We start from the raw sequence: 17327 nt of genomic DNA, 5'->3' as shown, positions 1-17327 counted from the left end.
ATTATAAGAGTTGTCTTTTTAATTTGCATTTTGACTGCTTGTGTTGTGGTTATTGCAAACATGATGCCTTGAATAAAGGTGTCAGTTTTTGTGCCAGTTAAAAGGGTAAAACCTATTCCTATATCTTGTTTCTGGCAAAGGAGGTCTCATAATGTAAATCTTTGTTTGTATTTGTTTTTGTGTGTGTGCGTGCGTGTACATATGGGTGAAAGAGTGGTTATCCCCACCATAGGAATGTGATCTGGGTCACCAAAATAAGACATTCTATCAACATTAAAGTACATAAATTAAGCGAAGGGAAATCAGCGCAAAACAACGTCGTTAAAAAAAAGATATATGAGCACAAACACCCGCAAAACAAAAGCAGCGCAGGAACAACCATTGAAAGTGAATTAAGTATATTTCCTGAAAAGGAAGTTCAACTCGCTGCACCTGAGAACCTGGTCTCAGCAGTGCCGGCTGAGCGCCCTGACGCCTCCGAGCCCCCCAGCCGCCTCCGCCGAGAACATCGTTCCGCCGCTCTCCGCACACGCGCGCACGCATACGCACGCATACGCACACATACGCACAATCGCACGCACGCGCAGCAAAGTCTGGGGCCCTCTCTGTCTTACCGGCCGTCGTGGCGCAGCGTGTCCTCCACGGCCTGCAGCGCGGCGGCCAGCGACGCGCTCGTCTCCTCCAGCCGGTGCTGCGCCACCTCGGCCAGGCCCGACCGCGACTCGGGCCTCCCGCCGTCGCCGGCCGCCGCCGTCGCGGCTTCCCCGCCGCCCCCGGGCGACTCCGGCGGACGCTCACGATCGTCCCTAACCGGCGCTGTGGCGCGGTTATTCTCTACCGGTGTGGCCGCAGGTTCTTCCATTCTCCCTGGCGAGTGAGGGACCGACCTCCGGTTGCTGCTGCTGCTGCTGCTGCTGTCGTTGGAGGGCTCGGAGGAGAAGAGGTGAGCGGGCAGGGGTGGCTTCTTGTGAGGTCGGCCGGCATTGCGCTTGAAGACGACGTCCTGTTCGGAGGGGGACGCAACGGCGCCCGTCTTGACCGACATGGGAGGTGGAGGCGGCGGAGGGGGCAGACTTCCCGGTGGATAGTCCCTGCTGCCGTCTGAACAGGAAGACAGAGACAAAACCGTCGCATATTATTGGTCATCGTCTTCCCAGGCCTGTGTGAGCTGCTTCGATGTGAATCGACATCTCCGCAGTTTCTCTGAATGAGAAATGCTAATTATAATAGAGATGGTGACGACGATGATGCTAATGATGCTGATTCAAATAAATGCGACTTAACAGGTACATTCCAATAGTATAAACTGTTAGGCCGAACTATTTATTTACACTGTAGAAAACGAAAAATCACGCATTCTATTCAAACGAGGTGATATTACACTCACTAAAGTAAGCCGTTGCATTTTAACATCAACGTAAATATCCAGATATTTTAAAACAAGATGGCACCGCACTTTAATCACCCCCCCCCTCCCCCGCGATCGAGCGCGGCGAAAAGGTCATGACCTTTGCCGGTGGACGAGTGCATGGAGGGCTTCTTCATGAGTGGAGGCGGCGGTCCGGGCGGTCTGGCCTGGCCGAAGGACGTGGCAGACGGCTTGGGGGAGACGGTGGGCTTGGCCCGGTCTCCCGTCCCCGCGGGCAGCCGGGCAGCCTCGGCACCGCGGTACGGCGGTGGCGGAGGCGGCGGCGGGGGCGGGGGCTGCGCGGCCGCCCTCGGCTGCACCCTGGCCACGGCGGCCTCGCCGCCCTTCTGAGGGCTCCTCTCCTTCGCCTTGGGCCTTCGCTTGACCGTGTCCGTCTCTGTGAGGTTGATCTCCGGGGCGCCCAGCCCCTGCTCGAAAGCGGACGGGTCCTCGACGGGCGCGAGGAAGGCCGCGTTGTCCACGTTCCTCGAGCCGTCGCCGTGGGTGGGGCCCAGGGCCTCGCGCTCGACGACGTTGCCCTCGTAGTCCAGGGCCTCGCCCCTCGTCGGAGACCAGCCGTTTTTGGGCCGCTGCTTGATGGTCTGGTTTCCCTCCTCGGCGAATGGGATGGATTCCGCCGAGCTTCCTTGAGAAGAACAGGGGCTGCTTTCCATTCCCAGCTGCTTTGCCGGAGGCAGGCCGCCTTCGGGGGCGGCCTTCTGAACTCCGACCTCCAAGCGTGGCGAGGCGCACGGCGGCTCGCTCGTCGTCCGTTTGCGAGCGCCCGTTTTGAGCTCCGACGAAGCTGCGTCGACGCTCGCGGCCGCGCTGTACCGGTTCTTGCAGGGCACGGCGGCAGGGACGGCCACGTCCCGGGGCACGTTGGCCACCTCCGCCTTCTTCGCGCTGCTCACGCGCCGCACGGCGGGCGCGCCGTCCGGTTTACCGTGTCCGGTGCCGAAACGGTCCTCGAGCTGGCACCGCGAGCGCGACCTCTTATCCGTCGCGTCCTTGCCGACGATGTGGGCCGAGAGGGCCTCGTCGACCCCGGGCGTCGGCGTGTCTCCGTGCGCGGCACGGTCGCTGTCGGCGTCGGCTTGCGGCAACGCGGCCCTGGGCTTGCACGTCTCGCCGGGGGAAGGGCTCTCGAGCGAGCACGCCGGGACGAGGCCTCCGAGCGCCGACTTCTCCAGCATGGCGGCGATGCTGCGCACGCTCGGCGGCCCGCCGCCCGCCTCTGACAGCGTGTTGCCGTTCCAGTCCGTGCTCTTCTCCAGCGTGTCCCGGCGAACCGACGCGGGGGGGACGACGTCCTCCTCCCACCGCCGCCGCCGCTGCAGCCGCCACTCCTCGCCTCCGGCCTCCGGGTCCTGGGTGTCGGCGAGCGTGGATCCCGAGGCGATGGTGGAGCTCGAGCGCTTGGGAGGCGGCGGCGGAGGCCCCCGCTTACGCTGCCGCACGGCGAACGAGTGGCTTCGGTTGACGGCGCCGTCCCCGGCGTCCGGCGGTGGCGGCAGCGGGAAGCCGCGGCCCCGCACCGAGTGGCTGCGGCCCACGCGCCGGCCCAGCGTGGCGTAGGAGCCCGGCCCGTACGCCCCTCCGGCCGGCGCCACCGTGAAGAGAGCGTCGGACGAGAACGGCCGTGGCTCGTCGTCCGCTGCCGACGCCGCCTCGTGCTCCCCATCCGACGCGGCGCCGGCGCCGCCCCCGTACCGGCTCAGGCTCTGCGAGCGCTTCTTGGCCGGCCTCACCGCCACCCCGGCCTCCAGCGGAAGCACGGGCATGGCACCGGCGAGCCGCGTGGCGCCGGGTCCAGCGGGAGGCTCGGAGCGAGTCTGGGCATGGGCTGGGCCCTTAGTCGCGGGCGGCGGCGGGAATGGGAACGCCATGGGGGAGCGCGGGGAGTCCTGTAGCTGCCGCTGCTGCCGCTGCTGCCGCTGCGCATACGGAGGCGTCCGCACGACGTCGCAAGGCCGGGCTGGGCTGTGGCCCGCCGCGCCGGGCGGCTTGCCGGCTTTGCCGCCACCCGGGCAGGGGAAGACGAACGCCTGCGGGGAGCACGGCGGGGGGGGCGGGGATGTCGCGGAGGCCTTGCGCGAGCCCGGCGTGTGGGGGGGGGTGAGGCTCTGCGGGGACGCGAGCGGGGCCTTGGTCGGTGTGTGCGGCGGCGTGAAGGTGCTGAACGTCGGGGAGGGCTGGCTGGGCAAGCTCCACTGCTGCGCGAGCGGAGGCCTGGGCTTGGGCTGCACGGCCGGGCCGGCCGCGGCACCGCTGCTCCTTTGCTCCGGGGGGAAGACGCCGCTTCCCTCGCCGCCGCTGCCGCCGCCGCCGCTGACGCCGGCGCCGTCCCTGCCCATCTGCTGCTGAAGAGGCTGCTGGTAGTGCCACTGCTGATGTTGATGATACATCTGCTGTTGATGCTGCTGATTCTGCAGCTGCTGGTGATGATGATGACGCTGCTGCTGGTGGTGGTGGTGGTGCGGGCTTATTCCACCACCCGCGTTTAGGATCGGTCCCGAGCCGGATCGAGCCTGGAGGCCACCGCCCCCACCGCCCACGCTCTCCTGCGAGCTGCTGGAGGCGCGCGAGCACGCGAGCACCACGGCCGTGGGCTGCGAGTTCCCCGAGCCGCCCGAACGGCCGCCGAGGCTCTCCTGGCTCGCGGAGATGTCCCCGCCGTAGCGGATGGCGCGTGCCACCAGCCCGGCGCTGTCCCGCGTCACGCCGGGGCTCAGCGTCGCCAGGCACGCGACGCCGCTCATGGCGGCCTGCAGCTCGGGGCTCAGCTCGCTGTCCTGGAACGTCGACAGTTTCGGCGAGCGGCACGAAGCCGGGGAGCCGGGCTGCGGGTGAAGCGGCGGTTGGGGCAGCAGCGGCTGCGCCGGCGGAGGAGAGCCAGGGTCTCCCGGCGGGCCGTGCGACACGATCGCCATGGTGGTGGTCGATGCCGGGGACGCCGGGCCCGGGCGGCGCTTGAGGGTGCCGCTGGCAGCGGCCGCCCCCTCCAGCCGGGCTTGGTGCTGCTCCTCAAAGCGCTGCAGCTCGCTCAGTCGCCGCACGGCCAGCATCAGCTTCTTCTGGTGACCTGCGGGGCGGAGAGACGTAAGAGAGCGGCCGTCCAGGAGCACGGTGTGATGAGCACCGGTTTACCGTCCCCCGTGGTAACGATCGTACAAACGGGGTTTGTGGCTTCCTTCAGGGGAGCTGGGAACATGCTCACAATGCACGCGTCGAACTGCGCGTGTGAGAAGAATTTTACATTTCATGCAATTTTTTTTCCGAATTGCATGTCTTGGGCAAAGGAGCAGAGAAATCCGAACAAATAAAAAAAACACAAACGCAATGGTAAACACAAGACCAGAAAATGTATTCTTTAATCAAATCGCAATTCGAGATTGTAATAGATTAGGAATGACATTTTGTCTATGCATTAAATTGTAATCATGATTCACGGCCCTTTGTCAAGCCACTGCTGAGTTGGAGGTGTTTTGACCATACTTCACCACGCTCGTCATTGCGGGTTGCTGAAGAGGGGCGCTCAGAACCGCCACTCATGTTAGCCTTGACTGGGTCTCAGACCCAGGCCTATGGGCTCATAGCCCAGTTCACCAACCACTGTCACCACTTGACCATCTTCCGATTATATTCCATTACTCCAGAAATCAAGGCACCTAATGAAGAAACATCCACTCTTGTTATACATTTCCAGTGACCTGTTAACCTAATGATGCTGGACATACATCTTGTGATATTCCTCTCCAACTACAACATCGGTGGTGCTTCTGAGGCTGTAATACATTTGGCACGTTTGATTCACGTGTCACTTTTATTAATTGGCTGTGTCAGGCGGGGGAGGGTTCAATGACACGCATTTTTACAGCGACCTAACCCGAAAAAAAAACAATTACGATCCTACTGGTCGCGAAAGCCTCCACTCACCCACTCTTCTTGTTCCACACTCGACACTGAGAAACGTCACTTGGGAAATGGCCGTGACGATACTTTACTTGCAAGGAGCGCATTCAGTGGGCCTCTATCTCTCTCCTAACCACGAGGTGGCACTCTTTCACGGTGAACCTCAAAGTGTTCCGCGACAAGCCAGGTTGGTTCCACGACCCTTTGAAAAATGTTGCTTTCGAAGCTTGGCTGAGTCGCATTATAACGGAGGGGGGAATATTTGAAATGTATAAAAAAATGTTTTTACAGTTGTACTGATGATCCGCATGCATGGTAAGGTTGAGACTGTGGTGAGTTTCACGCACGAGAAGTCAATTTCATCCTGCGTGCTAAGTGGAAGGGTTGTATTTGGCTTGCCACCAGTCCTGGTTTTCCCAGGATTGTCCCCATTGTGAAATAGCAGCTGTCCTGGGAAATCTTAAATTCTTTCCGGGGACGTAAAAAAATCCTGGTTATTGTTAGTTGTGTAATAATAATAATACCATCACTCAATACACGGTGCATTTACAAGCAGTTCTCCCCTAGTATTCCGGTACTGTGAGATATAGATATATTGTTGTTCTTCTTCCCACACATGCTGCTTTCCTTTACCTCAATTGTGGCAACCCTGGGTTGCATTAAACACACCTTCCGTGGTTTTCTTTCCGCCTACTGGGAAAATCAGGAACAGGTGGCAACCCAAATAAAACTCAGCCACTTGATTTAAATCCCAGGGTTTGCATGCAGGATGAAATCTCAAGTTCTCATGTGTGAAAAATCCTACAAACTCAACCGGATCATCCACCATGCAACGAAGGAATGATTGACGAATGAATGAATGAAAACTCTGAACTATGAATAAAACTAGAACTATTTCAGAAAGCGACCTGGCCACTAATGATATCTCAACAAAGAGGACCCTGGGAAACATCTACACAACTACGGGGAGAGAGAACACGCAAACTCCAAATATATAGCAGGCAGCAGGGTCGGGATCGAACCCACGACCTCCTGTATACCAGGCGAGGTAGTTAACATCTCCTAGCCACCGTGGCACCCAGAACGAATGTGTGAGTGTACGCTGCAGGGCCGGGGAGGCGTACCCAGCTTGGTGATGCCGATCTCGTGCAGGTCCTCCCAGGTGATCTCGGACACAAACTCAAGCTTCTCGTAGCCGTTCTCCACCAGCGTGGCGTGGTACTGGGCCAGGCCGATGAGCGCGAGCCACTCCCCGAGTCCCGCCTGCAGCACACCGCAACGCACGGCACGGAAGTCGGGGTCAGAAAGATTAAGGTGCAGCCTCTGCAATTGCTAATCCTGGCACAACAGCGCCTACTGGCGATGGGAGCTTTTGGGCATCCTGCATAGAAGACATTCTTCCATGCTGGCCAGATCGCCTTCTGGAAAAGAGGTGGCAGTACCGACGGTTTTCCCTAACGCACGCGACCTGCCGATCAACTCACTGTGGTGAATCCACTCACACTGCTGGGTGGACAGAGGCGGAGTGGGGGGGGGCATTTACGAAACTCGCACCAACGTTTCAACTGTCGCGCCCTGAGATCGAACCGGAGACCTCTTAAATCGATTGCGAGTCCTGTGCGCTGCTAACCATCACACCAGCGTCTCCGTTGACGTCATAAATCCCTAATGGCGGCGAAGAGTCCTGCTGTGCGTTGTAATGGGGAATGCCTGCTGCTTTGCCAAGCGCTGAGACAAGACGTCAAAAGTATTAATAAATACTTTCAGCGTGGATTCCCGCGCGAGCGGTGCGCCCACTGGTATCTCCCGAGCGGCATGCGGCTCTTTAATCCACCATACGCGGCTCTATCGAAGGGACATATCGTACAAGACGCTCGCACAGTAGCAAAGAATAATTAATATCTACCGTGCTGTGCGGAAAAACTGTTAATACATACACTTAATGTGTATATATATACACTTAGCTCTTTGCAAAACTCATGGGTACTTTTGTCTCTTGGTCTGTTAGAGGTTGGCCACCCCTGTACTAAGCTACAGTGAGGGAAAAAAGTATTTGATCCCCTGCTGATTTTGTACGTTTGCCCACTGACAAAGAAATGATCAGTCTATAATTTTAATGGTAGGTTTATTTGAACAGTGAGAGACAGAATAACAACAACAAAATCCAGAAAAACGCATGTCAAAAATATTATAAATTGATTTTCATTTTAATGAGGGAAATAAGTATTTGACCCCCTCTCAATCAGAAAGATTTCTGGCTCCCAGGTGTCTTTTATACAGGTAATGAGCTGAGATTAGGAGCACACTTTTAAAGGGAGTGCTCCTAATCTCAGCTTGTTACCTGTATAAAAGACACCTGTCCACAGAAGCAATCAATCAGATTCCAAACTCTCCACCATGGCCAAGACCAAAGAGCTCTTCAAGTATGTCAGGGACAAGATTGTAGACCTACACAAGGCTGGAATGGGCTACAAGACCATTGCCAAGCAGCTTGGTGAGAAGGTGACAGCAGTTGGTGCGATTATTCGCAAATGGAAGACACACAAAAGAACTGTCAATCTCCCTCGGCCTGGGGCTCCATGCAAGATCTCACCTCGTGGAGTTGCAATTATCATGAGAACGGTGAGGAATCAGCCCAGAACTACACGGGAGGATCTTGTCAATGATCTCAAGGCAGCTGGGACCATAGCCACCAAGAAAATAATTGGTAACACACTACGCCGTGAAGGACTGAAATCCTGCAGCGCCCGCAAGGTCCCCCTGCTCAAGAAAGCACATATACATGCCTGTCTGAAGTTTGCCAATGAACATCTAAATGATTCAGAGGACAACTGGGTGAAAGTGTTGTGGTCAGATGAGACCAAAATGGAGCTCTTTGGCATCAACTCAATTCGCCGTGTTTAAAGGAGGAGAAATGCTGCCAATGACCCCAAGAACACCATCCCCACCGTCAAACATGGAGGTGGAAACATTATGCTTTGGGGGTGTGTTTCTGCTAAGGGGACAGGACAACTTCACCGGATCAAAGGGACAATGGACGGGGCCATGTACCGTCAAATCTTGGGTGAGAACCTCCTTCCCTCAGCCAGGGCATTGAAAATGGGTCGTGGATGGGTATTCCAGCATGACAATGACCCAAAACACACGGCCAAGGCAACAAAGGAGTGGCTCAAGAAGAAGAACATTAAGGTCCTGGAGTGGCCTAGCCAGTCTCCAGACCTTAATCCCATAGAAAATCTGTGGAGGGAGCTGAAGGTTCGAGTTGCAAAACGTCAGCCTCGAAACCTTAATGACTTGGAGAAGATCTGCAAAGAGGAGTGGGACAAAATCCCTCCTGAGATGTGTGCAAACCTGGTGGCCAACTACAAGAAACGTCTGACCTCTGTGATTGCCAACAAGGGTTTTGCGGCCAAGTAAGTCATGTTTTGCAGAGGGGTCAAATACTTATTTCCCTCATTAAAATGCAAATCAATTTATACAATTTTTGACATGCGTTTTCTGGATTTTTTTGTTGTTATTCTGTCTCTCACTGTTCAAATAAACCTCCCATAAAAATTATACACTGATCATTTCTTTGTCAGTGGGCAAACGTACACTATCAGCAGGGGATCAAATACTTTTTTCCCTCACTATATCTACGGCCACGATCTCCGCACTCAACTGAAGAGGGTGGGCGTTTCTCACCTCCGGCCACAATCTCCGCACTCAACTGATGCGCGTTGGAGTTTTTTTCATTTAGGGCCAAATTCTCCGCACTCAACTGAAGCGGGAGGGCCGTTTCCCATCCCGCGTGATTGGTGCACTGACCGGCCTGTAGTCCGGCAGCCAGTCCTGCACGTTCAGCTTGCTGATCTCCGACGTGATTTTCTTGCGATGTCCAGGTTTGGTCACACCAATCGCAGTCAGGTCCTACGGGGGAGCGAGAAAACAAACCACGAGAGATCTTGTGAAAGTGAACGTGGAACTGAAGACAATAGAATCCCCCCGGGAGGCGATGTCACGTTGCTACTTCTGAAGCGACCCCGAGAGGCATTTTATTCGTTCCCAGAAATGGACGCTGCATTAGCTCTCCGATACTCGTGACACGATTGTCTAGGCTCAATCGCCTCAAAGTGATGTTTAAAGTTGTCGCTCTTCATCAACAACAGCCATACCAAGAAGAAGAAGAACAAGAACAATCTGATATTTCGATAAGTTTCTTTGTCAGTCGCAACATCCCAAATTAAGTAAACATTACGTGTACAATGTTCTCTCGTTATTCACTAACTTGTTATCCGTGTCATCATTAGACCTCCTTTGTCAGTATCAAAATGTAATAATAGGGTTTTTCCCCTTTTTTATGGCATCTGGTCGAGCACCAATTGGGTGCAATTACGATGACGCCATCTGGTCGAGCACCAATTGGGTCGAGGCTCAAAAGAAAGCCGTCCCTTGGTGTGGACCAATCAGTTTCAAGGACAATGCATATATTATCATAGTATGTTTTTTGTTTGCATTTTGACTGCAGGTATTGTGGTTAATGCAGACATGAATCCTTGTAAAGAGGTTTCAGTTTTGTTGCCAGAAAAAAGGGGAAAAACCCCTATTATTATTACATTTGTTATCCGTGATTTTGTCTATCCGCGAGTCGCATCTGGAACTCTACACGACAAATGTACCAAGAGAGAGTGATGAGATAAAGTGATGGGAGAGAATTGATGTCATCATAGTCATGTATTTAATAGCTTATTTACGTATTTATTTCAGGTAATTTTCGTAGGCCAATATCGTTATCCGCAAAATTTGCAATTCACGAGCATCTCCAGGAATGCATCCCTCGCGAACAACAAGGGAATACTGTAAATGTTTGTGTGCAGTCAGCAGTAGCTGGGCTGAAACCACGAAGTCACCGTGATTGAGAACCTGCCGAGCTAAGGATCTCTTGTCTGTGAGCTCAGCGCTCTGATATGGACACCAAGCACCCCCGAGGAGTGAACTGGCCGATCCCCGCCTTCTGTTTGCCGACTTCTTCCGGGCTCACTGCCATCACCGGCATCTGAATGTGGACTCACGTGCTTGATTATGCATAACAAAAACACTCGCAGCCGTGATAGGGGCTGAAATGGCTTCGGTCTTGGGGCTCAATCTGGTTGGAGTCACAGATCGATTCGCCTGACAGAAGTTTCCAACGATAGAAAACGGTCTGTAGACGTATGTCATTAGCACATCAGCAACAGAGCGGAAAATGTACACTCACACTAGGGTGGAACGTACTAGGTCATGGCCAGCGCTGAGGGTGGCATTCACAAAGCGATTACACCGTTTTTATTTCCAGGGTAAATGCCATCATGACGGTGGAGCGGAACAGTGTGTTCCGAACGGCGTGACATGCGTTTGGTTCCCGGCCACCACTAATGCCAGCGGCGAGTGTTCTGGGTCCCCTTCATCATCCCACACTGACCGGCGAGGAGATCTTCACCCAACAGTGGACTGACAAAGGGCTGCACATTATAATAATAATAATATTTATATAATGCCAACCACATGTGGGGGCCATGCCCTTAAGACAACCTGGGAATCTCTGGAGTCGTGTGACTCCAGAGATTCCCTCATCCCCAGGGTCACGCTGTCACTGCTGGGGTCATGCCCCTTCATCTCCAGGGTCATGACCCTTACCTCAGGGGTCACACCCTCACATCAGGGATCCAGCCCTCACCTTAGGGGTCACGCCCTCACTTCAGAGTTCAAGTCCTCACCTCTGGGGTCATGCGGCTGATGGTGGGTAGGTCGTAGCCGGCGTTGATGAAGTTGTCAACGTACTGCTCCAGCTGAAACTCACGCAGCCACAGGTAGATGGCCTCCGCTTCCTGCGGAAACACGTGACCCGAGTCGTACTGCCGCCTCCGGGAAGTTGGACAGGCAACGGTGGTCTGTTGCTGGGGCTTGGTCTTTTACTTTGGCCTCGCAATTACGATGACAAAACTGCAGCAGAGCATGACAACTGATGAGATCAAGACAACAAAGAGAAATGATATAATTACGGTATGGTGGTGGACTGGCGGTGCTGTGGTTAGCACACGACATGATACACCTGGAGACCTGAGTACAATACCTGAGTTCGATGCCCAGCCGTGGGTAACATCAGGAGCGAGTGATATCTGAAACTAGTCCTGATCACTTCCTCCAAACCACACTGGTGAAGTATGCTCCACCGACACCTGTAGCTGACACAGCGTGTGGAGGTCTTCGTCCGGCAGTGCTTTGCAAAGGACTGGGTTTAATAGCAGGCGCCTGCCTAGATTATAGTCTGGCTATCAGATGTGCTGACTCTGTAACTACAACATGAGCCTTAGCCTCATGAGCCACTTCTATATTAGTAACCATTTAATTAACCCGTCGGTTGATGGGGTGGGGTGGGGGGGAGCTTTGTAGCGAGCATCCCCTGGACCAGAAATCCCCAAGGGCATAATTTGTTGTGGCTGGGAATTGGGAAATATAAAATCCATACATACAGATATGTGTTTGAAAGGACATTGACAATATGGCATCTGTGACAAGAGTCAAAGAGTGTGTTATTTACGTTTGCTGGAAAGTGGTGACGTGTCTTGGATTCATGAATCTGGGGTCAGGGCTGATGGAAAGGATGATTGGGGGAGGCGGGTGTGGGGGGCGCAGGGAAGCAAGAGGCCTAACAAACTGCATTTGTCACAGCCAAATAAAAAACAGTCTGGGCGTCGCACGAGAGATGTATATCAACTTTGGCAATCCTCCAAGAGTCCCCTCGGATTTATAAACACAACTTCATCCTGCGACCGCTTCGGAGTTGTTCGTGGCGAGGCAATCTAGTCTGATGTCAGGCAAACCCCAGAATAGGTGCTTGATGGGGGGGGAGGGGCTGGGAGGGAATTGTTAAATGTCAGCCGTGCAACCTGTCTTGAACGTAACGCCTTAAGACCGAAACAGGAGGATTTTTCCACAACTCTGACTGTGGCCTGATGATGCAATTAACAGCGAAACGTCGTATTCAGATTGAAAACGTTGAGGATTTACTCCCCAACACACCGGTGTGCTGTACTCGTAACGAATTGGCCACGTTCTGTTTACATCACGAACCTTGCTAATTGGCTATGTCAGGTGGAGGCGGGTTTAACGACACATTTATATTTCACGCAAGCTCACCCAAAAACCTCAATTATGGATAATATTGGTCGCGAAAGCCGATTGTGTGTTTAACTGCCTTCATTGAACGCTCCCACGGGGTGGCGGGGGGACTGGCGTTGATGCGGAGCGACAGACACACATCGCTGGACGATGAATTGCAGCTGCACGCGAGCGGGGAAGGCAGCAATTGATTTTGTCAGTGGGGTGTGAGGGGATGGGAAGGAATTCCATCCAGAAGAATTGATGATGATGATGATGACGGAGATAAATAATAAATAACCGGCCACTCACATCGGGCGAGTATTTAATTTATCCGGCTTGGCCGTGTTGTGACGGATTGATAACTATTCACAATGGAAGGTCATGGGTTCAAGTCCCAATTCAAATATCTCTTGTTGTGATCAAGCGAATACCACTGTGGAAAGCCAACAGTTATTTTACTCTGACAGCTGGACTGGTCCTTGCCAAGGGAATGCAGAAAATCTGGATTTAAGACTGCAAATCGGGTTGTACAACACCCCGATCGCACGTCTGAGCCTTCAAACTCCTTTTGTGACAACAGCTACTGTCGGCTTGTTTCCGTTAAATGACGGACAATCTAAAGCTCATTACCCGATGGAATCCTGTTATTTGGCAAAAAAAACGGTTCGGGGGGACTTTTGTAACATGACCGAAATGAGTGCGCATGAAATTAACACGCGCTTTGGTGAAACAATGTTTTTAAGCGGTCAAACGTTACGGAAACGTAACACAAAGTACCTTGCGGGCGGTGAAAGATGGAAATGCGCACATAAATGCAATTCACCAACGTTCACTCAACAATACAGAACAAAAGACAAAGATCCACGCCCGGCCGCCTTTGTCTCCCTGGCAGCGATGCTTACACGCCGCACCAGGTACTCAATTGAGGCTGAGCCGACCTAGGGGAGGCCCAGCAGCGGTTCGAGTATTCGCGATCGTTATTGGTCGCGAGCGTGAATCGAAACTCGGTTCGCCGGGTTCGTAGCGCAGCGCGCCAAACGCGACACTACCACTCCGCGCACAGCGCGCTGGCGCGCGCGCGCACACGCCGAACTCCGTGATCTCACCGTAACGTCAACAACCACACTGAGTTCTCTGGTACTGTGGCACCGAAGTCATGGCAAAGTGCTAATAACAATAATAAAAGAGAGACTGCTTCCTGTCAAAAGACAGGCTGTGCATTCACACGCTGCGGAACAAACACGTAGCACCCTTGCACCTCATCGCCGCCGCCGCTCACCTTGTCTTCAGCAAATCTCTCGTGACGCTTAATCGACTTCTGCGCGGGCCTCTCGGCTCCGAGCGTGTGCTGTCCATGGCCCGACCCTAGGGACCCGCATTTGAAACAAATGTAAAACATCGTGCCAGGCAGGGAGCCAGGCCAGACTTGGCCCAACCCTCTTCTGGCTAAGACAAACTCAATTCCAGTCCAACTTGAAACTCGGCTCAAACCAGGTGAGCTCAAATCCCACGAGGCGAGTCGCGATTAGCCCCAGCACAGTCTCGCTTTACCAAGCCCAGGCCAGCCCAACTGAGCTCAACGTAGCCCAGCTTATCTAGATCGCACCTAGCTTGTCCCAATACACCCCGGCCTGTCTCAATCTAGCCCAGCCCAGTTCAATTCTGCCGAGGCTCGCTCAATCTAGCAACAAAAATCTCAACTTATCGCCACACATCTAAATCTAGCCCAGCTTATTTATTTTTGCATCTATCTCAGCTTACATGAAATCAGCCCATCCTAGCTCAAATGCAGCTCAGCCTTGCTCGAGCTAACCTCAAAGCAGCTCAAACCATTGACCCCCCCCCCCATCCTTGCTCAAGAACAACCCAGCTTTAGAGTCCTGGTGAGGCCCGGCCCAGCCCAGTGCAGTCTAACCCAGCCCAGCTCAAATTGCCATACGTCCATCGCAGCCCAATGCGGCCCCCGGCCCACCCCAGCCCAGCCCCTGGCTGCACGAAGCCAAGAGCCGTCACCGGCAGTGCGGCACTGCAGCCCAGACACAGCCAAGTGGTGGGTTGTTTTGGCCACGTGCCTGAATGCGCGCGCCCGTGAGCGGCCCCTCTCTGAAATCATTTTCCCAGGATTACCTCTTGCTCGGTGTACTGCCTGGGCTTTTCTTCGCTGGCTCACATCGCAACGAGATTTGAAAATGATAGCCTGCGCTTAGTTTGCCGTCGGGTGGTGGAGCTGCTCTAAAACAGGTTTCCGCTTTTGTGCTGCAGATCGAGAGGTGGGAGGTCAAGGAGTTCCATTGCCCCGTCATGGTCGATCGGTGATTTTATTGTTTTGTTAGCTGACCGATAAAGTTGCCGGGCCTTAGAGGAGACGCGGAGATGTCGGGACAGGTGCGCTTCGATGGAACGCGTGACTCACAATCAGATGGTAGCGAGTTGAAGTCCCGGTCAAGGGTCTATATAGCTAATCGTCTCTATGTATAACATGAGCACCGCAGAGGTTGAGCTCTGTGTTGTGCTATGGAGAGCCCGTGTGCAAGTACACATTGTAATCCATGGACAGTGCTTCACGGCGGGCAGCAGAGACGTTGGAGTAGAGTACAGCAGTGGATCTTGCTGCACTGCCCTGTGCTGACAACGCAGCCTGACAGTAGCCAACAAAACCTGTTATGATGCACAGCGGTCACCCAATGAAGCCAATCTTGGCTCAACCCTTTCCAGTTTGCTGTCTTTCCCCGCACCTCCGATTAGCGTGGTTGGCTACATATGGTGCGAAACAAGTTCAACACACTGTACTTACATACACCCCAAGGCCGTCGGAGATGGAGCATACTTTATTTTTTCATATTTTTTTTTTAGTCAGTGAATCAATTCCACCGTTCTGATTTTTGTTTTGTTTACCACCGACCGGGAGAGGAGGAGAGAAGCCGGACTCACCCGAAGCGTGCTCCGGAAGTTTCACCTCAGACTCGGGCACCGGCTGCAGTGACTGCACCACCTGGACGGGCTACGGCACAAGCAACAGAGACACGGGCGGCGAGCGTCGCCCCTTGAGCCTCGGGGCAGACTGCCAGCACAAAGCGCAAAACTCTTCTTGAGCAAGTCACCGAAGCTAGCGTGGGTGCACGTTTTTTTGCCGCCGATAATGTGAATGGCCGGGAATCAAACTGTGGTGAACTGGTTCAGAGCGCCAGTACCCTCACCACCTTTGCCCGACACCAGGCCCAGGCGCCAGTTCCACGCGGATGGCGGGGGGGGGCTAGTCGAGATTTTGTGTGGGGGGCCACGACAAACTAAACTATAAACTAAACTGTTTTTTTTATTTTAGCAAGTAAGGCCCGTTGAGTTGTATAGCTCTTTTTCAGAAGTGACCTGGCCGCAAATGATAGCGCAACAAAGTGACTTACCGCGTGGAAATTTATAGCAGCCAAATACTCAAAACGCTTGTTTCTAAATAAAAAAAAAACAGTAATACACCACACCCCATCACCCCCCAACCACCCCCACACAAAGATCCCGTGTATAGCCTTCACAGACTGTTGGGGCAAGTGCTGTTAGCGAGCACCTATTAAGGCTGGACCGGCACTCAAGGGGGTGAGTTTTGAGCACCACGCCCAACCACCTTTGTCTCCCCATTGGTGATGTTTACACACTGCACCAGGTACTCATTTGAGGCTGAGCAAAACTACGGCAGACCCAGGACCAGTTCAGATAACTTTCACTGGCGTTGGCCATGAGCGGGAATTGAACTCGGGTAGTCGAGTTCCCAGTGCAGCGCGCTAATCACTATGCTACCACTCCCCACACACATGTATGAAAACACACACATACATACAGACATGTCAATTTACCCAACACGGGTGCACATTCATCGTTCAACATCCATAATCAAAGGGCACACACAGAAGCATACAAAGCGTGCACACAAACGCATTTCAGTTTTACAATTTCCGTCTGCACAAAATGTTTTGAAATCGCGTACAAAAAAATACACACGTTATAGCTGGTGGGAGTTGAGTGTGCCATATCTAGCTAAGGGAAACACCTATTCCATTAAAGCACAGCCTTGAGTTTTAAGACCGAAGTCTTAATGAATAAAAATGTTTGTAGCCAAGACTGGATTTCATTCTCTTGGAATAACACACTGCTTACAGAATTTGGAATCCTGCACGTTGATTGCTCATTCATAGTGCGCTGCCAGACCCCGGCCGCTGTTCTTGCAACCGGCGAACTTGAGGTCATGCACGTTGAAGATCCCGCCTTGAACGTTATCCGAAAAACGATGCCCAGATTGTGAAATTGCTTGTAAATGATTTCACTGGGAAAGACCACACAGCAGCAAATGCCTCCTTGCTGTGAAACTATCGTGTGGCTGTGTTCACTCAGAACAGACCGTGGGATGCATAACGACTCAACGCCAACTTTACAATCACGAAGGAGGCATCACCAAGTGATTCACTACTCAGTCGCACCTCCTGACACAATTATCTAGCACGACCACCTCAATCTAAAAAGATAGTTCTTTCTCTAAATCAACATCAATCTCATGAAGAAAAGGGAGACTGCACACGACTAATCCGAGAAATACAGCGCGGGAGGAATGGTGCGAATACCATATGCGCTCTATGATTCGATTTGATTCGTTGGCACTCACACCCTGGGTGCTATTTCTGGCTCGCACCTATAATGAACACGTGCAGCTACACTGGAAATTACAGCGCGATAACATGAATGCTGCACCACGCAATGTGGTTCGCTTGCAAAATTTTGTAAACATTTTTACGAATTCAGAGTCATATTGTGCAACGTAATTTCAATCATCTGTAAGCCATGTCAACAGGATTTTGGTGAAATTGCACAATGCATGGGGCAGACTGGTGCTCGAGCA

The 17327-nt window shown here is 53.4% G+C and overlaps 1 protein-coding gene across 7 annotated transcripts in view; it reads right to left on the bottom strand.

Moving 5' to 3' along the window:
• The window catches only part of LOC116949707 (caskin-1-like), a 416361-nt gene that overhangs the window by 10962 nt on the left and 388072 nt on the right, over positions 1-17327 (bottom strand). For 6 of the 7 annotated variants that reach the window (XM_032967321.2, XM_032967318.2, XM_032967323.2 and 3 more), the window contains 7 exons: positions 15377-15446; positions 13725-13810; positions 11059-11169; positions 9131-9232; positions 6448-6586; positions 1509-4493; positions 615-1101 (listed from right to left, as the gene is read on the bottom strand). In XM_032967321.2, coding sequence (XP_032823212.1) covers positions 615-1101; positions 1509-4493; positions 6448-6586; positions 9131-9232; positions 11059-11169; positions 13725-13810; positions 15377-15446 — 3980 coding nt within the window. The remainder of the gene's footprint in view (positions 1-614; positions 1102-1508; positions 4494-6447; positions 6587-9130; positions 9233-11058; positions 11170-13724; positions 13811-15376; positions 15447-17327) is intronic. The other variant, XM_032967319.2, reaches the window with a different exon arrangement.

This window comes from Petromyzon marinus, chromosome 37 (genome assembly GCF_048934315.1).
Source record: "Petromyzon marinus isolate PM22_M1 ecotype Great Lakes invasive population chromosome 37, UKy_Petmar_22M1.pri1.0, whole genome shotgun sequence".
Taxonomy (NCBI): domain Eukaryota; kingdom Metazoa; phylum Chordata; class Hyperoartia; order Petromyzontiformes; family Petromyzontidae; genus Petromyzon; species Petromyzon marinus.
Note: the sequence above shows the minus strand (reverse complement) of the source record. Positions and strands in the feature narration are given on the sequence as shown.